General features: G+C 44.6%; 1 protein-coding gene, 1 long non-coding RNA gene and 1 pseudogene across 3 annotated transcripts; all 3 read right to left on the bottom strand.

The window, feature by feature from the left end:
* Positions 1-7,378: 7,378 nt before the first annotated feature.
* LOC146206782 (uncharacterized) lies at positions 7,379-20,329 on the bottom strand. The gene is made up of 3 exons (XR_014703285.1): positions 20,219-20,329; positions 10,717-10,802; positions 7,379-7,650 (listed from the first exon to the last, which is right to left on the bottom strand). It is a non-coding gene; the product is annotated as an uncharacterized LOC146206782 (long non-coding RNA).
* Positions 13,303-19,115, bottom strand: LOC146206783 (uncharacterized). 2 transcript variants are annotated; one of them, XM_084591569.1, is made up of 4 exons: positions 19,017-19,115; positions 17,593-17,712; positions 16,742-16,870; positions 13,303-16,634 (listed from the first exon to the last, which is right to left on the bottom strand). In XM_084591569.1, the coding sequence occupies exons 1-4, from the start codon at positions 19,066-19,068 to the stop codon at positions 16,597-16,599; spliced, it is 339 nt and encodes a 112-aa protein (XP_084447695.1). In that variant the 5' UTR covers positions 19,069-19,115; the 3' UTR covers positions 13,303-16,596. The 2 variants fall into 2 exon arrangements, with proteins under 2 accessions (XP_084447695.1, XP_084447696.1); XM_084591570.1 differs by lacking the exon at positions 17,593-17,712 and having other exon boundaries at positions 13,304-16,634.
* Positions 20,330-21,683: 1,354 nt separating the features above from the next.
* On the bottom strand, positions 21,684-23,397 carry LOC146206781 (uncharacterized; annotated as a pseudogene).
* Between the last annotated feature and the right edge of the window lie 55 nt (positions 23,398-23,452).

Here is a 23,452-nt window from a genome sequence, read left to right as displayed (position 1 = left end):
AATAGGTACATGAGACTCTCAACAGCTGCTGCAGAAAGTCAGAAATGACCACTGCTTCCGAACAGCACTACGAAAAAAAGAAATCTGCCGATAGGTGCACCATATCTTTACTAGTAATAAAAGAGGCAGTGTAGCATATTTTTAGTATTCTGAATTATTTTTCTTGCTGTCTTATTTTGATATTCATGCCCCCTTTTCTTTCACTTTTTGGATTTTTTCTGCAAATTTTGGAGAAAAAGTTTTTTATGTTATGTATAAAGCCAAAACAAAAACATGGGCATTTATTTAATTGAGCATTTAAATACCTGCATTTTAGTATGATCTAATAGCAAGATTGTGTAAATATTTCATTTAATAAACAAATTACATGGTGCTGAAGGAGTTGAGGCAAAAAAAAAGAGAACTTCATTTGCAAGCTGTAGTTTAAGAAATGTGCATTTTTCTGCCTTTTGTATATCCTCAAAGTTTTATTACAATTCCTTGTTTTTATATTCATGTTTTGACAATACTTTGTGAATATTTTACCCAGTGCTGACAATTTATCTTATGTATTATGCTTATATTCATAATATTCACGTGTTTAGAGGGCATTTAAATAGCTGTATTTTAATTGGCTCATGTGCATCATGTACAGAAAGTGTGATCGATCAGAAATTGTCATCAAGAAACGTCCTTCATACTGGAACTTGCGCGTGAAGAGCTCTGACAGGTGCGTGCTCTGTTGCCGCGTTGCAGAGGAGGAAAGGAGGCATCCTGGCTATGCAAACCGCCGCGGTGAGGTGGCAAAGAGGGTAATGGCAACCCCATGCATACACGGGCCACTTATGCGCTTATTCACAGGACCTCGGAGGATGGGCGTGTGGTATTCGATCTGTCATTTGACGTGCGTAACTATAAGGCTGCATTCCTTGCACCGTACCTACTAGTCATGTATTCTAATTCTGGTGCCGGGTTGTGTTCACCTTAGCGATCTTAGAGCTCTTAAGCACTTCCTACATTTTTTTTGTAGGGTGCAGCAAAGTTCTTTAAAGACTTCATTTATAAAATGGCAAGGTGCATGTATGCGATCAAGGATCCACAAGGGAAGCTGCAGACGGGAATCGTTGACGCTGCCATGCTATACTCTTAAAGCCAGATGTCAAGTGTCTCCTAAAATTTTATAGTGTTTGCTGGAGATGCTTACAACCCTGCTGTCCTGTCCGAAGACAGGGGTACATGCATTACTGCCCGCCATATGTAAGGCCAGCCACAATTAAACAATTAAATTCGCAGCTGCGAAGGTCGGAAGTATACATCAGAGCACCCCACTAAGGCTACCATAAGCGTCGCAGCCGCTAAGGCTGCCATAAGCGCTATCGAGGTTATGTAACGCCAGCCGGAAGACAGGTAAATTCGCAGTTCCGGAGGTCGGAAGTATACATCAGAGCACGCCGCCAAGGCTATCTTAAGCGTCGCAGCCGCTAAGGCTGCCATAAGCGCCGTCGAGGTTATGTAACAACAACCGGAAGACAGGTAAATTCGCAGCTGCGAAGGTCGGAAATATTTATCAAAGCACGCCGCTAAGGCTGCCCTAAGAGCCGTCGAGGTTATGTAACGCCAACCGGCAGACAGGTAAATTCGCAGCTGCGAAGGTCGAAAGTATATATCAGGGCACGCCACTAAGGCTGCTATAAGCGCTCTCGAGGTTATGTAACGCCAGCTGGAAGACAGGTAAATTCGCTAGTGCGAAGGTCAGAAGTATATATCAGAGCACTCCGCTAAGGCTGCCATAAGCGCCGTCGAGGTTATGTAACGCCAGCCGGCAGACAGGTAAATTCGCAGCTGCGAAGGTCGGAAGTGTATATCAGAGCGCGCCACTAAGGCTACCATAAGCGTCGCAGCCGCTAAGGCTGCCATAAGCGCTATCGAGGTTATGTAACGCCAGCCGGAAGACAGGTAAATTCGCAGTTCCGAAGGTCGGAAATATACATCAGAGCACGCCGCCAAGGCTATCTTAAGCGTCGCAGCCGCAAGGCTGCCATAAGCGCCGTCGAGGTTATGTAACGCCAGCCGGAAGCCAGGTAAATTCGTCGCTGCGAAGGTCGGAATTATAGATCAGAGCACGCAGCCAAGGCTGCCATAAACGCCGTTGATGTTACGTAACGCCAGCCGGAAGATAGGTAAATTCGCTAGTGCGAAGGTCGGAAGTATATATCAGAGCACTCCGCTAAGGCTGCCAGAATCGCCGTCGAGGTTATGTAACGCGAGCCGGAAGACAGGTAAGTTTGCAGTTGCGAAGGTCGGAAGTATATATCAGAGCACGCCGCCAACGCTACCTTAAGCGTCGCAGCCGCTAAAGCTGCCAAGAGCGCCGTCGAGGTTATGTAACAATTACCGGAAGACAGGTAAATTCGCAGTTTCGAAGGTCGGACGTATACATCAGAGCACGCCGCTAAGGCTGCCAGAAGCGCCGTGGAGGTTATGGAACGCCAACCGGAAGACAGGTAAATTCGCAGCTGCGAAGGTCGAAAGCGTAGATGAGAGCACGCCGCCAAGGCTATCTTAAGCGTCGTAGCCGCTAAGGCTGCCATAAGAACCGTCGAGGTTATGTAATAACAACCGCAAGACAGGTAAATTCGCAGCTGCGAAGGTCGGAAGTATATATCAGAGCACTCCGCTAAGGGTGCCATAAGCGCCGTCGAGGTTATGTAACGCCAGCCGGAAGAGAGGTAAATTCGCAGCTTTCGAAGGTCGGCAGTATATAGCAGAGCACGCCGCTAAGGCTGCCATAATCGCCGTCGAGGTTATGTAACGCCAGCCGGCAGACAGGTAAATTCGCAGCTGCGAAGGTCGAAAGTATACATCAGAGCCCGCCGCCAAGGCTATCGTAAGCGTCGCAGCCGCTAAGGCTGCCATAAGCGCCGTCGAGGTTATGTAACAACAACCGGAAGACAGGTAAATTCGCAGCTGCGAAAGTCCGAACTATATACAAGAGCATGCCGCTAAGGCTGCCATAAGCGCTCTCGAGGTTATGTAACGCCAGCCGTAAGACAGGTAAGTTTGCAGTTGCGAAGGTCGGAAGTATATATCAGAGCACGCCGCCAAGGCTACCTTAAGCGTCGCAGCCGCTAAAGCTGCCATAAGCGCCGTCGAGGTTATGTAACAAGTACCAGAAGACAGGTAAATTCGCAGTTCCGAAGGTAGGACGTATACATCAGAGCACGCCGCTAAGGCTGCCATAAGCGCCGTGGAGGTTATGGAACGCCAACCGGAAGACAGGTAAATTCGCAGCTGCGAAGGTCGAAAGTATACATTAGAGCACGCCGCCAAGGCTACCTGAAGCGTCGCAGCCGCTGAGGCTGCCATAAGTGCCGTCGAGGTTATGTAACGCCAGCCGGCCGACAGGTAAATTTGCAGCTGCGAAGGTCGGAAGTATATATCAGAGCGCGCCACTAAGCTTCCATAAGCGTCGCAGCCGCTAAGGCTGCCATAAGCGCCGTGGAGGTTATGTAACAACAACCGGAAGACAGGTAAATTCGCAGCTGCGGAAGTCGGACGTATTTATCAGAGCACGCCGCTAAGGCTGGCATCAGCGCCGTCGAGGTTATGTAACGCCAGCCGGCAGACAGGTAAATTCGCAGTTGCGAAGGTCGAAAGTATATACCAGAGCACGCCGCCAAGGCTACCTTAGGCGTCGCAGCCGCTAAAGCTGCCATAAGCGCCGTCGAGGTTATGTAACAAAAACCGGAAGACAGGTAAATTCGCAGCTGCTAAGGTCGGAAGTATATACCAGAGCACGCCGCTAAGGCTGGCATCAGCGCCGTCGAGGTTATGTAACGCCAGCCGGCAGACAGGTAAATTCGCAGCTGCGAAGGTCGGAAGTGTATATCAGAGCGCGCCACTAAGGCTACCATAACGTCGCAGCCGCTAAGGCTGCCATAAGCGCCGTCGAGGTTATGTAACAACTACCGGAAGACAGGTAAATTCGCAGCTGCGAAGGTCGGAAATATTTATCAGAACACGCCAATAAGGCTGCCATAAGCGCTATCGAGGTTATGTAACGCCAGCCGGAAGACAGGTAAATTCGCAGTTCCGAAGGTCGGAAGTATACATCAGAGCACGCCGCCAAGGCTATCTCAAGCGTCGCAGCCGCTAAGGCTGAAATAAGCGCCGTCGAGGTTATGTAACAAAAACCGGAAGACAGGTAAATTCGCAGCTGCGAAGGTCGGAAGTATATACCAGAGCACGCCGCTAAGGCTGGCATCAGCGCCGTCGAGGTTATGTAACGCCAGCCGGCAGACAGGTAAATTCGCAGCTGCGAAGGTCGGAAGTGTATATCAGAGCGCGCCACTAAGGCTACCATAACGTCGCAGCCGCTAAGGCTGCCATAAGCGCCGTCGAGTTTATGTAACAACAACCGGAAGACAGGTAAACTCGCAGCTGCGAAGGTCGGAAATATTTATCAAAGCACGCCACTAAGGCTGCTATAAGCGCTCTCGAGGTTATGTAACGCCAGCCGGAAGACAGGTAAATTCGCAGTTGTGTAGGTCGGAAGTATACATCAGAGCACGCCGCCAAGGCTATCTTAAGCGTCGCAGCCGCTAAGGCTGCCATAAGCGCCGTCGAGGTTATGTAACAACAACCGGAAGACAGCTAAATTCGCAGCTGCGACGGTCGGAAGTATTTATCAGAGCACGCCGCTAAGGCTGCCATAAGCGCTGTTGACGTTATGGAACGCCAGCCGAAAGACAGGTAAATTCGCCGCTGCGAAGGTCGGAATTATAGATCTGAGCACGCCGCTAAGGCTGCCATAAACGCCGTTGATGTTATGTAACGCCAGCCGGAAGACAGGTAAATTCGCTAGTGCTAAGGTCGGAAGTATATATCAGAGCACTCCGCTAAGGCTGCCAGAAGCGCCGTCGAGGTTATGTAACGCCGGCCGGAAGACAGGTAAATTCGCAGCGGCGAAAGTCGGAACTATATACAAGAGCATGCCGCTAAGGCTGCCATAAGCGCTCTCGAGGTTATGTAACGCCAGCCGGAAGACAGGTAAGTTTGCAGTTGCGAAGGTCGGAAGTATATATCAGAGCACGCCGCCAAGGCTACCTTAAGCGTCGCAGCCGCTAAAGCTGCCATAAGCGCCGTCGAGGTTATGTAACAAGTACCGAAAGACAGGTAAATTCGCAGTTCCGAAGGTCGGACGTATACATCAGAGCCCGCCGCTAAGGCTGCCATAAGCGCCGTGGAGGTTATGGAACGCCAACCGGAAGACAGGTAAATTCGCAGCTGCGAAGGTCGAAACTGTACATTACAGCACGCCGCCAAGGCTATCTTAAAGGGGCCCAAAACAGCCATAGCAATACAGTTTTCCTATGCCTAGTATGTGAAAGAATGTCGATGTAAGATAACCTTCCCGCAAAAATTTTTTAAATGCGGCATTTGGAAGCAGAGTTATTTGCAATCAAATTTTGAATATCTGCGCCTTCGCGGCTTTCCTCCTCTTTTCAACTTTTTAGCGCGCGCAAAGGCTGGCCCTCCTCCAAGGCCTCGCCCACTGACACGTCACAACTGACGCATCTGCGCTTTTACTTTTTTTGCTTAGCGCCGCACGCCGCAACTTCCGTTTTGTCGCGCTTGCTTGCCGACGCGCCGCCGGGGGCCTCTCGTCGTCTGCTTCATCGTCATCGCCCGATCGCCCTTCGGCACGAACCGAACTCGCAAGTTTTGTTGCCACGCTATACATCCCTGGCGTTGACCTCACCTTTGATTTTTTGTTACGTCGTGTGCTCGACGGGTGCAGGACAGTTTTGGGCTAGACTGGTCGCTCTCTTGAATTCGCGAAGGCAGTTATCGAAGCGCTGAATTGTTGTTGACGGGACATGAGCGGGAGGTTGTTACAGTGTGCAGTCCCTGGCTGCGAAGGTATTGCTAGTGACGGGAGGAAAAAAATTCTGCATCAAGTGCTTCAAAACGCCAACCTCCGGAAACAGTGGCTACAGCTCATCGGATAGCCAGCATCGGTGAACAAGGCGTTTATCTACGTTTGCATTACCAGGATATGTGGTTCGCGATTGGGGGATCCCAACAAGACTCGAGTCTGCGTGAAGGAGCGGTACCAACGCTGTTTCTTCCAACCCTGCCGGTAAGTGCAAAATGAAAAGATTGTGATAATATTAGCTTTAGACGCGTTATCACAGTAGTGTGGATTTTTTTTTTTTTTTAACTCAGGCGATCTTGCTCGGCGTTGTGGCATGCATATAGCAAGATTTGTCATGATCACTGTGAACTACACTGCTCAAAATAAGCCAGTGGCGAGCTTACGATGGGATTTTATTTTTTAATGTTACGCTAGTCGACCCCACGCACCAATGCACCCATATAAGCCGTATACTATCATCGTCGGGGTTCAGCAGCGGATTCTTCAGCGGCGTGTACTTATGGGGGTCGAGTCCCTTCTCGGTACTCATTCGCCGAAGTCGCTTTTCGAGCTCGGGGTCCATAATATCCGTACCGCAGCAAGGGCATGAGATGTTAGCGAAACACTAGAAATTCAGAATCGAGATCGCAGAGAGCGGTCCTTCCGGGCGTTTCGGAGGGAAACTCTCTCGTGCACCTTGCCCGAACCGCCCCAACCTTGAAACCTTCGTGTTTAGGCTCCTCTTGCGTTTGACTATACGATGCCCCTTCGTGAAAGATAACGATCGATTGTAAAGAAAAAAAAAAAAGGAAGGGGATGAGGAGAAGGGGACTGCGTAGTTGTGCGCTGTGGTGTAGTTTGTCAGCCGCGGTTCGGCGTCAGCTGACTGCAACGGAGAACGCGCGCGCCGACAGGAAGTAAACAAACTCCGTTCGGTGCCCGATTATTATCGCAGCATGACTCCCGCCCTGTAGCATTTTTTTTTCTTTTTTTTTTACGCCATGTGGTGTTTGTACATAGCGCACTCTGAAATGTCGCGCGAATGGAGCCGCGTCCAAGTTCACCAACCGAGGCATCCAGGAAAGAAACACGTGAAACCGAGATGGGCGTTGATAAGAAGAAAGATAAGAAAGGAGGGACACTGTCAGGAATGAAGAGATGGAAACAGAAAAAAAAAAAAAAAAGTGCCAAGAAGCTTTACCCTTCAGCAAAAAGGGGGGAGGGGGGGGGATCGCAAAATAAACGTTATCACTCGCGTGAACTGGGCGTGAACTGGCTTAGTCGCTCAAAGTTGTGCCTCTTTATCCGCGATCAGCTGCCGATCGGAAGTGTAAGAGTTGGTTTTGACAGGAGCATAGACAGGAGTTATACACAAGATTTTTCCTGCGGAAAGGGGGGGGGGGGGGGGGATTACCCGCAACAAGGGAAGAGGACTTCTCCAAATGGCTAACCGACAGCAATAAGAGCAAGAGCCTTCTCCGGTTCCTAACGGAAAATAATTTGCACGGGTTCTTATAATATGCCTTATGGCAAGCTTGCGTAATAAAAAAAGAAAAAACAGCGCGCGCATGCAGTAGTGCAACGATCGAGTGACACAGTTCGGCACAATGTTACAAGTGGCTCACAAATGCACATTTATTTTTGTCCCAGATTTTCCAGGAACAGCGGGTACAGATCATCAGCCAGCTGGATGGAATGGAAGTGGACCTCGCAGGAGATGGGCGTTGCGACTCCCCGGGCTACAGCGCCAAGTACTGCATGTACAACGTTGTTATCATTCAGACTGACCATATTCTACAATGGGAACAGGTAAGAATAGGAGAGGTAAGGCAATGCTGCGATACGAAAATTGGCAAGCTGCAATTCATATTAACTGTGTGAAGTCAGCTGCAGTGCCCAATAGTGCGAGCATGGGGCCTGGCCTCAACTAACGAGTCTCAGTGCAGTCTTTAACAAAAGGCGCCAATTTCTGCATATTATTAGGAGAAATTTATTTCAGCCTCACCAAGAGTGCCCTTGGCAAGTGCTGCTTGCATGTCTATATATAAAAAGAATCAAATTAATCATTATATATTACAAACAATTGAATTACAAAATGTTTCATCGTTGCAAACCATTGGGGAAGAGGTACATTTGCTGACATATATTATTATGTAATGAGGTTTTAATTTCATCTATCTACAAACTGCCACCCAGCTATCTGGACATATTGCAAGAGCAGCAAATCGCCCATACAGCACTACTTTGATGCTTGGCGCATTACTAAATATGCATGCAGTTGCTTGCTTTAATAATTAGGGCGAATACATGGTAATAACATTATTCTATACTGCATTTACTAAGTTAAAAGCTGTGAGCAGGTCAAAGGGCTGTGAAGCAATAGAACCATGGATCCAGACAATCACAAGTCTATGTTGCTGCCCTGGGCCAGGGTGATGGTGACCTGATCATCAGCATGTAGTGCAGCCTGTTGAACCACATATGCGATAAGCGTGATGGCCATGATAGACCATACAGCAAATGCCTGCATTAGCTCCTTGCAAACAGGCAATGGATGAGCAGAGGTAATCTGTTTTGTATAGGTTTTTTTTTTCTAAAGTTTTTCACTTTGATGTTGTTTGGAAGGTGCACGGCTCACACTTGTGGCATTTGTCAACCAATGATAAATTTAAGAGATAGGTAATGCAAATAGAACTTCACGGAAAAAACTTTTTACACATCTGCACATTACAGCAAGACATAGCCAAGAAAGAAACCCATAAAGAAGTGAAGAAACAACATAATGTAAATGTGAGTGCTGAGACTGCGAGATTAATTTAATACTGAGGCAGCTTGGTTATAACGCCAGTAAGAAACACAAAAACAATGGGATGTTCTATACTTTCTTATACTGACAATTGTTTGGTCAACAACACCTCTTAGATTTCTTGTCACAGTAAAATAGCAGTACAAGACCAGGTGTCTTTTAACGAATATGTTGCTAAAACTGTTTTCAACTGCAATGCAGCAGCTGTAAGCAGGTTCAGCATCTATGATTGACTAGAATACACTCCAACACTACCAACTCATCAGTCAAATATATATATATATATATATATATATATATATATATATATATATACCGTCGGCGCGTTGTTTTTCCTTCCACTTTGCATTTAATGCTCTTTATTCCAATAATCATCATAAGAGGAATTCCTGTAAATGTCAACAGTATAAACATAAAAAAAAATGTTTGCCTTGCACTCGCAGACTGTTCGCTCCTTTAAATGCTATATATATATATATATATATATATATATATGTATATATGTACATTTTTTACAGATTCATGTGCTTTCAGGAAGCTAAACTGCATTCTCATGAACTCCCTGTTCCTGAAGGACATTCGACAACTCTCCCCTAAAGCCCAAACATCCTCCCTTGAATCATTTCATAATTTGGTCATCAGATTTGCTCCCAAATCAATTGCATACTCGGATGATGGGATGCAAGCAAGGTAAGTTGAATGAAAGAGAAGGATACGACATTATTTTTTACTCCAGTGCCAGTACGCATTCCAACTTTTCTGCATTGCATATGCAAACAATCAATCCTTGCATGAAGCATTTAATGTATGTTCATAATATTGTCATTGTAAAAGGAACAGAGGCCAGAGGAAATAGAACTCAGTAAAAACAAAAAAAAATCAGAAGTTCATCTATGAAAGCCTGTGATTCATTCGCACCATATCCTTTTCCTCCTTTCGATTCTTCAACTTGCTAAGTAGCCCAACTAAGCAGATCGCGTTTAGTTAATGCTACAATAGCCACTACGACCAGCACTCCCTTAGTACAGTGCTTGATCTGGAGCTGTCATGTTATCAGGCCAGGTAATATGAGACCTTACAATTACGACTCACAGGAGTCAATTCTGACATCTGCCAAAAAAGGGCACCCACTATGTCAAGTGAATCCCAACTCCTGCTCAAAGTATGCACCCAATGAGAAATTTTCCACAATCCTTCCATCCTGACATTAAATACTCTGCTGTAAAATTAGCTGAACCTATCTTGTGTCTTTCTCTTCGAATCTCAAGACTGCTGCCATGTCAAAGGTAGTTTTCATACATTTTGAGGAGACTGTGGTGCACACTTCTGACATTCTAAGAATGCTTCACATAATATCGTAAAAACATATTTGCTAGCATGGTAGCACTAGCCATTCTATAATCCCCTTCCATAGAAAAAGTGAGACAGGAGGCTGCAGACTACACAGGCCATCTAAGGGTCCTCATTGGAAGTCACTGCTCTTATGTTAGAATAGGCAGATGGGATGACATAAAGAACGAAGTTGAGGACAAGCATGAAGCGCAGGCTGAAAAAACACCTCGTCTCTCTTTTGTGCTCCTCATCTTAGTGCAGTCCCAAGACAAAGGCAGTTTTTAAAGAACTGGAAGTTATCAGCGCAAGTTTCCGACCCCTCTAGAACCATCTCGAATGTCCCGAGGCTACTGTATTGAAGCTGCAAGAATGCTCAAGGTTCACTTGACCACTTGAACTAATGATGATCGCTAGAATACAACAGCAGGGAGAACACAGGTGATTCACGATATGATGTTGTATAGCCCATGTCATACATTCATTTTGCTGCTTGGAGATCATTGCATCACATTCTAATTCTAAAGGCGCTGAACATAGTAGCTAAATCAGAAGCAATTTCTGCTGCAGTGTTGTGAATATAATGCATAATGGTTCCTTATGGTAGCCTCTTCTGTATACTTTTGCTGGTAGGCAACAAGAAACACATTTTTTTCCAAAGTATGAAAAATTAATTCATATTTACCTTCTTTATAGGTCACATCTGGCTGTAATTCACTTTAATGAAAATTCCTCAAGGCTCCAGGCACAGACAAAAAAAGGAGATGACCGCTGGAAAGTAAAGATGGCAAAAGCAAGGAAAGAACATTTCAGTGTAGCTCCAGTGAAAACGCAGCCTACGTTTTGTAAGTTCAAAGTTTGTTCTACTTATAATATTACACGAAAAACTAAGTGCACTGTTGTAATCTCGATGACTATTTCATGCAGCGTACGTCTACAAGCTCCTCCAAGATGTGGAGAAACGGTCTGAGGGCTCTTCGCACAGAGAGACAGCTGCAAGCACAGCTTCAGAGCGTCACTTTATGACGGATGCCTATGAAAGACCGTCAAAAGAAGAACTGATTGCTGCTCACAGACACAGATTTGCTCTTCACAATGACTAGTCAATTACACAGTACAACTGTCAGTGTGCTTAACCTAAATGCTAAACAGACTGGCATCATTTTTTAAAAACACACAGCGCAACAAACATAGGACAAGCGAGTAGACGGGAACAACGCTGACTATCAACTGCATGATTTATTGAAAGAACACTAATATATACAAAAATGCTCTGACAACCAAGTGCGCATGTTCGCAGATAAAACAACATTTCAAGTTTTATCTACGAACATGCGCACTTGATTGTCAGAGCATTTTTGTATATATTCGTGTTCTTTCAATAAATCATGCAGTTGATAGTCAGCGCTGTTCCCGTCTACTCGCTTGTCCTATGTTTGTTGCGCTGTGTATTTTAAAAAAAATGATGCACCAACTAGCTCAACTCACAGTTCTTTTGAGACTGGCATCAGCGCCGCAAAGCATTGGCCACTGGAGCCAAGAAAATTGTTTCAATATGTTTGCTGCGGCTGACAATAGCTGGAGCGCAGTTTTATATGACTTTTGTTGTCTGAGTGAGTGCAATCTTGTACCCATATCTCTGCGTTTTTCTTGTGGCTGCGGCTAAGCAAAAGTGCACACAAAACATGTTGCTGTTTGCTTATCGCGGCAACTACACATGGTGTGCGACCGCTCGCAGGCCTTTCAAGTATTATATCAAAGCTGCCGCTTGAAACAAAAATAAAAAAGGCAGAGCAACTGTGGGTTCAAGGTGTGTAAGGCTAGATTGCGAATAATTATGCCAGTCAGAGTTTTTCAGCTTCTTGAGGCCAAACTAGAAGTAAATGGAAATTTCAAGTGAGCTGGCTTCACAAGTGACTATGTAACATCTCTCTTTTCATGGGCTTGCTGTTCCCCATCCATTAAGCTACACAGTTTACAAGACAACAGTGTAATTATGCTGATTATTATTATGTGCGCGAAATAATACAGTGTTCTTAGCGGCAATATAAACTGCTGAACGACTCAATCAACTTATTCAGATTTTTTTCCTCCTGTCGACAGAAAAACAAATGCTAAGGTAGGAACAAAAGGCTACTAATACAGTAGCTTGACGAGGTTTTTACCCCTGTTTGACATGGATGACAGACAGTCATATTTTTACAGTGATCTTCTAGCGAAAAAAAAAAAAAAGATCAGCAAGTAAAAGAAATGTGCAATATGGACAGGTGCTGTGTCGGAAACAAAGTGTGAGAAATGTACATGTATTTACATTCACTTGCCACTGACTCTTGTACACACTTTGAGTATCTTTAACGCGCAGAACATAAAAGAAAGACATGGTGACAAAAAAAATATTAAAGTGTCACATACATTCGAATGTACACCGGCTCAAGCATAAGAAACAACAAGGTGGTCAGTTATAAAACTAAGAAAGCACAGTTTTTCGCCGAGGAGAGCAGGAATAATCTCGAAATAAAGTCGTTTTCTTTGTTTCTTCGGTGCGTCCTCATCACTGCACGTCATGTGAAATCTTGCAAGGGCCAGATACAGCATGCGTATCCTAATACTACATGTTTACCGCGGCGGCTTGTACCTCTCCGGCTCTACCGCTCAGTCGTTTGTGGTGAAACTGCGCACGGAGCTTTGATATTACGGTAAACTTTATTTGCTCGTAGGAAGTTAGGTAAGGGTGCCTAATTCGTTGCTGCTGCGTACAATGCAAACCCGCAGTCTGTACCGGGATCGGGGCGGAAAGCCGCCAACGCCGGCGCACGATTCCGCGGGTTCGCGCACGGCCGAGCCAGGTAGGCGCAGTTGTCTTAGGTAATTTACTATAAGGCAAAAGTTTATATCCTACAAACTTACTACGAGACAAAATGCAACCTCCGTGAGTAGTTCCACGCAATCAAGTCAACGCCCAGTAAACACCAACCCATCTATGAGACGGCTATAAACTGTCTTGCCAAGACAAGCAAGATGCCCGATAGATGTCTCAGTAGACCTCTGAGATGGCTACTAAACGTATATAATATGTCTCGACAAGATATGCAAGACATTGCCAGATGTCTTGATATTTCTTGTAGTGATCTTGTAGCTCAGCTAATGCACCCACTTTTTTAGGCTACAAGACGTCTTGCCAGATATCTCCTAGAAATCTGGAAGACAAATAACTTACTAAACGTAAGTCAGTCTAGCAGATAGCTATAAGGCATCTTGCCCAACATAAACAAGTCACCTTATAGACATCTGAAGTGGCACCCAAGACAGCTGATAGACATTTAAAAGATGCTTTGACAAGATATGAAAGATGTTTTTATATGTCTTGGTACTTCTTGTAGCTGCCTTCTAGCTCAGCTAATGCACCCACTTTTTTAAGCGGCAAGACGTCTTGCAAGTCAGCATCTAGAGATCATTAAAATAGATTCTGAATGTCTAAAATGAGCTCTAGAATCTCCTGCAATGCTCTAAATTATTTATTCCCTGCTATTTCTCGCAAAACTGTCTGAAATGCTTATGTATTTGCAGAGGTTTTCAACACCACTGCCAGACAAAAAATATAGTCTCATCAGATGCTACTACAACTAAAGGTGCATTGCCGTAACACACCCATAGTGCTCTTTCACACATTCAGTTATGATGCAAGCTAAACTGATGTACAATTGTAAATCATTAATTCTCATGCACTACAACTGTTGTCTAGTAATGAGAACTGTATGTTTTTATTACAAAGCGTGCCACATTTCACTGTTAATGGCCATCAGGTGCTCTTTAGAAAGTTTGGTAGTAACTGCACCCAATGCTAGAAAATGAGATGAGTAAACTACAGAACTCTTTAATTTCCTCAACATTATACATTGCAAATAGGCAACTTAAACAATCTCATGCATGTTAAAAGCAAGGAAAGCCACAAGCAACAGTATGCAAATGAAAAAATGTGGTTCTTTGAAGCCTAATATTGTACCAAGGAAGAAAACACCAGAAAGAGCCAACTCATGAACACATGACATGTAAAGAATGATGCACATTGTCATTCATTCTTACAGACATTAAAACTGCAAACAGTAAGTGAGAACTGTACACATTCTTTGTTACAAAACATGCCACACTGTACGGTGGACAGCCATGGTTGGGTGCTCTTTGGGAGATTCGGCAATAACTACAAAAGGTGCTAGGAAACAAAATGTGTAAATCATATATTTGATTTTTTTTCAACAATGCACTACGAAGTTACAAGCACAGAAACTAGACACTACAAGTGGTATGAAAATGACAAAAGAATAATGCAGTTCTCTCCAAGCTTAAAATGATCTGTTTACAAAAAATGACATCCATACTCCAAACAACAGGAAATGACTAGAAATAAACAGGGATAGGTATGCAAAAGTGTACAAAACTGGTTGAGTGGTTGAACGAACTATCTGCATAATGTTTGTACAAAATAAAACAAAGCAACAAATTCGAATGAAAAAGCTTCAGTATACAGAAAAAGGCGCTTTCACAAAGGACCATCATCACGTATTGCATTTCATACTATATGTGCATGCATGTCACCAACTGAATGCTGGTCATACATACATCTTGTAGAAACTGCACAAACACTTGAGCAATAGGCACGACATCAAATCCATTAAAAAATCTACACTGCAAAAAAAGAAGCCAAGACTGCTTCACTGCTGCTGTTCCTGTTAGCATGACTAGAATGCACTGAAAAAAAAATGCAATGGCTACATGCCTGTCATAGTTACATTCTACTATCATAACTAAAAAGTACTAAGGAAAAGGTAGCAGGTAAGGGTCATACATCACTCTACAAGAAACACTAGAAGGCACCATAAGGAAAAAAAAAGGAAGGAGCAAAAGGTTTGCATCCCTGTCATTGTACATACCAACCACTATATTCCATATCAAAAGCTGTTTGCAGCACTACAAAAGATAAGGGCAGCATGAACCAGCCATGATGGCACCAACTGCCCTTACCTTTTGTAGTGCAGCAAACAGCTTGCGAGGAGTACAGAAGGCACAGCAAAAAAAAAAGAGAGAATAAAATTCAGTGTTGCACACCGTGCTGCTCTTCACATTCTGCTGGTATAAAAAGAAGGAAGTTAATTGCTGAGATAGTTGGTTTTTCAGAAATAAAAAAGGTATTTAGCATAACACAGAGTACACACAAGAAAGAAGACACCACATGTACTTACTACAACTGTTTATTTAGGGGAAAGCAGTCGATGCATAGCTTTCACTACTGATGTGCACATGTACAAGGCAACAGGAAAACAGCACCAATCTTATCAAAGCAGGTATGAGAAATATCTGTTCAGCCTCAAAGAAAAGCTGGAGTGTCACTGACACAGCTCAAACCTGTTCAATGTATAGATGGTATCCTCTGCTCCCTGAAAGCTTGCTCAGCTAAGCCATCACATAAGCTACGAAAGCAAACAGGTCGGCTGTCAGAAGAGACATGGCCAGCATTTCGTAAAGTGCACCACCGTCTATAAAATTCTACTGTCATGTAGAAAAATCTTATTTTGCACAAGCAGGATTCTGCGTCAATGGCCAACTTAGGGAACATGCACAAGACATTAACAATGAAGGTGAGCGACTTCTCTTGCACCGTAGGGTTTGCACCAATTGTGAAAACTGTGGGTAACGGCTCATGAAACACTAGAAGCCCTTCATATAAAAAAGCATTTTACAGCTGTGTCAGCAGCAAATTGTTTTTTCTTATGAGACTGAAGAAAAATTTCTCACGCATAGTTTGACAAAATGGTGCTGTTTCCATGTTGCCTTGTACCCGTGCGCATCACCTGAGTAGACTATGTATATCGGTTGCTTTCCGCTGAACAGTTGTAAGTGCTGATGGTGTCCTCTGTCTTGTGTGCGACTGTGTTACGCTAAATAGCCTGTTATTATGCATGGAGAAAAGGCATCGAAAAAAAAAACAAGGTCTGAATACCACTCCCAACATTCTGGCATGAAAGCATCGTAAAGTGAGGGAGCTGGCATGGGTTGTGCATCTGTCATTCTGTACAACCCTAGAGGGCAGAGAAAATTGAAAAAAAAAGAAAGAAAGAAAACTTCCGGGGCTATCAGATCCACTGCAGTCAGTTACAAATTAAGAATGAAGGGGCGAATATCCCTCAAAGGAGGCTTTTCTGCCAATCAGATCGTTCTCAACACTGGTACCACTCCAGCCCTTGTCCACAGCTAACTAGGCTGGGCAGCTTTTTCTTTATCGGTACTGAACACCAGCTGCACTGCCTCTTTTTGTCACCTACTGCCATGAAAGGGGGAATTCCTTTGTGGCTCAATTGATTGGGAGGCTCCTCTCTGTCAATTGTTGGAGGCCTACCTTTGCAAAATTACAAAGCTTCAAACTTGAGTTGTAAATGAGCACAGAAGGTGCCTTGATCCCAGCTGCTTGCTATTGTGGCACTGTTCATGGTGGCTGTGCAGCGCCTTTAGATGTGGACTTGGTCTTTGTCACAAGGCAAACACCAACCACTCTTTTGTGACGTCGGCAAAACTAAGTTTCATTGGTGTTGAAGGCTTTCCATGTCACACCTGCCAGGATTAAAATCAAAAGCACAATTTGGATATATGAGCTCCCAAACAGAAGGAAAAAGTCCCACTGTTGGCAACTCTAAGTTTTTGGCACAGTCAAACCATACCTGTGTATTCAGTCAGTAGCCCGCGACTGCCCAGTGAGATGTCAGTCCTGTGGCCCTCATTGCTAAGTTGTGTTTGCAGCACAGACAGGAAAAGGATAGTTGCTAGGCAGCCGTGGAGGTGGTGGCAACCTGCAAGGTGTTCCAATGCTTTAAAGATTTCTTGTGAAGTTTAATAAAGCAAATCACTGACTACAAAACATAGGATAAGAATTTAACCTCAAAATATGTCACATAAGGTTGAGAGTACTGAGTACACAATAGAAATATGTTTAACCAAGACACGCACTAGCAGCACAAAATAGTGCTGAGTATAATACATGTATATTAATAACTCCTTGATGACCTCGAAGGATAAAACATTTTCTTGTCTTCACCAACAGACACACCTGAAGAGAACCACCATTTTCCTGATTTATACATTTCTTTTTTTTTATTGAGAGTCACTTTCTATGCTGGGTAAAGTTCCTGCCTCTGAGTTTGCTAAGTGTTTCATTCGACATATGTAGAGAAGAAATAAATCTATGTATCATGTATCTATGTATGGATGCATTACCTATGTATGTATCTATGCATGTATATATGTAGGTACCTATGTATGTATGCATCACCAGTTTTTGCTAGAACAAATGAAAGCAATATTTTAAACAGTGACCATGCACCCAGAGCAAAAAAAAAAGAATGCATAGCTCACTTGCTTGAGCTGTTGGGTGTTTTGTTTACATGAAAATTCGTGCAGACACAAAATAACAAGAGCACCAAACACAGACACAACAGCACAATGTGAAAAAGAGCATTAAATTCTAAATTCTAAAGTTAATTCTAAGTTAATTCTAAAGTTAAAGCTCAGCTACTTTGGTCATCTGATGAGAAGAGAGGAGTCGCTGGAGAAAGATTTGATGCTGGAAAAGGTTGAGGGTCGCCGGAGAAGGGGTAGGCAGCGAACACGATGGTTAGATGGCATCCTCGAGGCGCTGCAGAGGAAGTTATGTGATGTTAGGAAGATAGTGAGAGACCGGAAAGCATGTCGTGACATGGTCCATAGGGTCACGAAGAGTCAGACACGACTGAATGACTGAACTGAACTGAAATTAAATGAAGGTATTTCACCTTTGATGCCAAACACCTTCACTTCGGGAGGAATCCATATGCTATCAAAAGGTTTGCGTGGAGTCACAGCTTTGTTGTTGAGGACAGCCAGAAGGCATACACTGAACCCATTTATAACATGGCTACATTCTATACGCCTTAAAAGTAAGTTATGATTCAGTACTCTCTTTTCTTTTCCCAGTTCTGGATAGGAAGAGTCTATTGGCCCTGAAGCAAGAAAACAAATGAAATTGATATGTTTTTGTGTATTATAATAGGCTTTTCGTTATATGAGGTCCGTCCGAAAGATTTGCTTTCGATTTCTTTCTGTACCAATTCAACTGAAGCTTAATTTCTTAAAACATTTCCGCCAATAAAAAAAAAACACAATAAACCTGAGGACCAAAGCAAATAGAGCACCAGCACATCACACAGCATGCAGTTCAGGAACTTAAAAAGAACTAAATTGTGCTTCCTGACTATATGAAAATGTAAAATCACTTAATCACGGCAATGTAATGGCTGACTGTAAACATTTTATGAACTATTAAAATTAAATCACTGCAGAATGTTTGTACGCCGTTCCTATCTCGCTATGTGTTTAAACTTGTGCCTGTGAACAGGCCGAGAGTATTTTGCTAGCAGTTGGGAGAGTCGCTGTGGCCAGAATGCACCTTACCCTCCCCTCTAAGGCGGCTTATTGAGATCGTTCTCTTTCTTTTTCGCAACCGCGGCATAACTTAGCGCGTATAGAGCTCTGCAGGCTGACAAACAATGCACGGCTTCCACTCGACGGTGCGTATTTTCTGTATCTTGCTACTTTCGTGCTCAGTTGTGTTTCCTGGGAAAGTGTTAGAACCAGCGGCAATCAACGAAAGACGTCGGATCGCCAAGCTCATTTTGAAGAATTACATCGCGAGGTTCCGCCGCCAATGGCAGTTCACGAAACGCGGCGAGTGGAATTACAAGCGAAAAGCCTTCCTGCATGCACAAAACTGTAGATGCGCCATAAAACACCGCCTTTCGTACTGACTAAACGGTCCGCGCGCGCTATCTTGCTCGCCCATACAGCCTGCGCCGGCGGATGCAAACAACGGTCCTTGCAGCATTTTTATCGGAAAAAGAAAGCACTCAGTCACTTTACTGCTCCATTAAGTGACTCATTAAGAAGAAACAATTTCTTACTCACCCAGCGAAGCTTGCCTTGCAGCCAGAAGTAGCAGCCGCTGTGCGGGATACATTTTCAATGCAGTCACACACCAACGGCCTAACGAACGTGCAGACACGACTAGACACGACGAAAATTTGAAATGGCCAGCCGCCGAGCAGCGCATTGATACAATAACTTTAAAAACAATAGAAATCTGAAATATATTTCATAAAACAAGATATACAAGTAAAATGTAACTGTTGCTTATGACGTATTTGTTTCAAAACGGTAAATACAACCTGCGCCTTGCGTAATTATTTTGGCGCACTATTTTCTATCTCGCTGTAAAGAGGAGGGGTGCGAAAAGGCCACGGCGCGCGAAGTTTGGGAATGGCGGATCGTGCATAGCTGGCGTTCCGTATTAACATCGGCGCAGCAAATCTTTCCTCTGTGCGAACTACTGGCTTTTATCACACACGGATACATCGCTAGCTTACTTTGTCGTTCTGAACACTCGGAGTTTGGAGTCTTCCGGCGGACTGGACGGCGTCCAGCGAGGTCGAACACAGTACGCGTGTGGCTATCGGCTGCAGAAATGAAGGTGTCAGCGGCTTTTGTAGTACATTATGTTCAGATACCCATCGCCTAAACAGCATTTCTTGGTGCCATATTGGTCCTGCATGCTGGAAACAGCCCAAATTGCATGCTTAATTCAAAAGCGCAGGCACTTTGGATACAGTATTTTGCAAGCTGAAAAATTGCTAGAACAAACCTTCGACAATTTATACTTAGAGCATGCAGAACAGCGTCGTCCAGTTAAATTGTGTACATATTGCACTATAGGCGCATATGTGACCCTGAAACGTCTTGTTAGGAAGTATGGTAGACTTCTGAAGCAGAACTCTAGAAGACATCTGGCGTAAGCCGGCTAATAACTGTCTTGCGTAGCTGAAGACATAAAAATTCTTCACTAGACAGATTCCAGACATCTTGCCGATGATGTCTTCTAGACTAGCACCAAGCGACGTCTTGTAGATGTCTTTGATAGCTCAAGATATATGTGACCAATATAGACATATCAAGACAGCTACAAGATATTCTGTGCTCAGTGGGCGGGTAAGACGGTAGGATTTTAATAGCCGCCACAGTAATGATGCATCGCAACAATGACTAACTCATTGCACCTGTGAAACCGTCGCTTATCTGTGCGCTATGTTTAAGCTAGTAAACACATTACTTACCAGCGTATGTTGTCGCCTTGACTTGATCCGAGGTGCGTATTTTGGTTTGGTGGACACAGGAACGGAGCAGCGGTTGCCTCCGAAATTTTGCTGCACTACGTAAGGCGCAGTGGGAGGGCTCACCAGTGCCAACGTCCATAGAAAATACATGGTAACTTTCAGAAGCTCTAGCGTGTCCAAATGCGGTTAAATTTTCATGGGGTTTGTGGCAGCGTTTTCGTCTTTAGAGAATAGAGGAAATGTTGCGGGCAGATTTTATTTTTAAGGCTTCATTTTATTTCAATTCAGAGACAAATATTCCTAAAAATTGCGTTTTTAGATATGTCGGTCTTCCTTGTCATCTCATAAAAAAACTAGGCTAAACATCAAAATTTCCTCCGCAACATTTCCTCCCCTTTTCTTTCCTGATTGTTAATGTGCAATTTTTATCCATATCGAACCTATTGTTAGCGTTTTACAGGTTCTGAAAGTTGTGAATGTATTTTATGCGGGAATCGAAGTTCGCGCCAAATTTAACTGCGTCGTGGCTCCATCTGGTGTCAAACTGTTTAGACAATACTACACTCTACCACCAACCTCTTGCTTGTCAGTGTTCGTGCGCGCATGTTTTTCTCGAAATTTTGACCAACTTGACTTCTTTCTGTCCTTTTTTCTTGCTTGGGCTGTGAAGTGAGATGCCAGGCGCAGTCAAGAAGAACCCCTCCCCCGCTGCCCGAGGATATAACATATTTCGCACCAAAGCATAAGTGACTCACAGGGCCATTTATGTGGGAGAACAGCATTGTTCCCACCCCAACAAAGGTGTGCAGTGGTTCAGGTGACCTATAGTAGGATACAAGTGAAGGCAGGAGCAAACATCCTTGGCACCTATCCATTGTGCATGTAGAAGAGGCGCGACAGGAAAGCAAAGGAGATGAGCCTTTGTTAGCTTTTGTGCCCATGATGTGGGAAGTGGGCTCTAGAGCTCTAATCACCTCGCATCCTTTCTCCAACCTCCCCCTTCACACCTCCGCATGAAAAGCGAACATCCACTCCCCACAGCAAGGGGACAGAATCCTGTCTCTTTCCTTTTCCTGCCTAGCCTCTGCTGCATTGCCCACGGATCGGTTGGTAGCGCCAGCTGAAAAATCAATCCAGCGAGCCCTATGGTACCTATGGCTTCAATCAGGTTGGAAAGGTCTATACACGCTGACATCTCCCCAAGGCAAGGGGTGAAATAACCATTTCGTTCCTTTTCTTGTCTGTCCTCTGCTGTACTGTAGCTCCGACCTCATGAGAACTGGTCGAACCGGTCCGTCGTGTAAATAACATGACCTCAAAGGCGAGCAGCCTGGCAGGCAAAATCATTTAGTTCCACTTCTGAACCGGTTTCGCTAAGTCAAGCGTTCGACCACCATTTAGAGTCGGCTCGGTATGCGCCGCAGCTAGCAGGACCTCCTGCACCACGCTGCAAAATACACAGCGACAAAAAAAAAATGCAACTCGAAGTAGGGCGCCTACTAAGCCTTCCTTGGAAATCATATGAGGTAAGGAATTTCAGCTTGCAAACCAGTCGGAATTGGTTGGAAGATTTCCTTTTAGGGTTGCTGCCCCGTTTTTGCGTACAAAAGATCATACGCGGGTGGCGTGGCCACCACCCCTCTTTCCTTCTGTTTAGATTGCATTTTTTTTATTTGAACAAAATAAACCAGTAGCAAGAAACCTGTTCCAATACATGATCGTGACAGTGACAAAAGGAAAGGGGAAAGATGCTCTGTAGTCAGGAAGGGTGTCCTAGACGATTTCTCGGCTGTCTTCATTTTTAGTTTTTGCATTCAAAGGTCGCTTGAATGAGCGAGTCATCTGTGCTTCGACAATGTAATGAGGTTCGCGAATTGGAAGGCCATGGCTTCTTCTTGGGTCCACGAGTTCTGGCAGCAAACAGTGCATATAAAATTTTTTGAGACGTGGCAACATCTCGTCCTCCCAAAACGATTCATGCCTGGAAATCACCTCAATGCTCATGCCATTTTTGGTCCAGGTTACAAACAAGCACTTCTGACGGCGAGCAATATTGAGCTGGCCTACTTGGTACCAATAATTGCTGTTAGTCTTCAGCTGCAATCTTCCGTCCTTGTTTTCGACACAGCAGGTTATTTTTTTGGCGCGAACTCCTTCTAGTGGAGTAATGTCCCTCGCTGAGTACGGACACTTGACTTCGACGAGGATGTCCTCCCCAATGAGTCCGTTAGGGGAAGCGCCAAGAAAGGGGTTTTCCTGGTCGGCAAACAGGCCGCACTCTTTTACCACAACGTTGCATTCCTTCTCGATTTGCTTTAGTGCTAAGCACTCGTGGTCCTTTCCGTACCTTATGGCTTCAGATGTGATTTCTTTGTACAGGATATCGCCAACTGTCCGCCCACATCCCGTCGTTGCTTTCATTTTACACACAGCGCCAAACAGTGATGCTGTCAATCTCTTTCGCCTTTCCTGCTTCCATAGAGTGGATCCACTTTGCTTTGACGTTGCTCGCTGCAGGTCTTCAATGTTGTTTGCCGAGAGCGAAAGCGATTTCAGGAACTTGTCCGAAGCAGTTGCAAAAGCATCGGTCTCCATGTCTGGTAGGCCGTAGTCAGCATCGGCACCAAGATGTAGCTCTTTATCTCTGCGCTGGCAGCGTGGCGTGGTTGACAGCTTCTTTTTCGGTAGCTTTCGCCTTCAATTCCTCTTGGAAATTGATGCCTTCACAAATGATGCTGTACATCTTCCAAGCTGCCCTCCGGAAATCCTGCGCGCTATTTTTTCGTGGTATGTTCCTCGGCAGTTCACCGATAAAGACGCAGTAAGACACCTTGTCTTGTACGATCCTTTCACGGAATAATTATTCCGCTTTCCGCCTGCAAATTTTGCCACAACGGAGTTATAATGCTCGGCAGCATTATTGTCGACGTCCATTATCAGGCTCGCAGCGTTTGCAACCACTCTGCTCATGGCCACACAAATTTCTTCAAATATGCCTTTTTGAAGTATTTCAGGAAATATATTTTCTTCTCCCGCTTTGCCCCCGGAACAGAAGTAACCAGCGCAGTTGGCGTGGTCTCCAAACACATGATTTGGGCCGTTCTTTATATCCTTAACAAGGCGCTCTACTTTTTCAGAAAACGATGCATCTTCAGAGCCTCTAACTTTTATTGCTGTTGCAACACCATGCCGCAGGCGCACAGCTGCTTGGAGAACAGTTTTTTACCTTCGGAG

This window comes from Amblyomma maculatum, chromosome 1 (assembly GCF_055883805.1).
Source record: "Amblyomma maculatum isolate TAMU_Amacu chromosome 1, ASM5588380v1, whole genome shotgun sequence".
NCBI classification, from domain to species: Eukaryota; Metazoa; Arthropoda; class Arachnida; order Ixodida; family Ixodidae; genus Amblyomma; species Amblyomma maculatum.
Note: the sequence above shows the minus strand (reverse complement) of the source record. Positions and strands in the feature narration are given on the sequence as shown.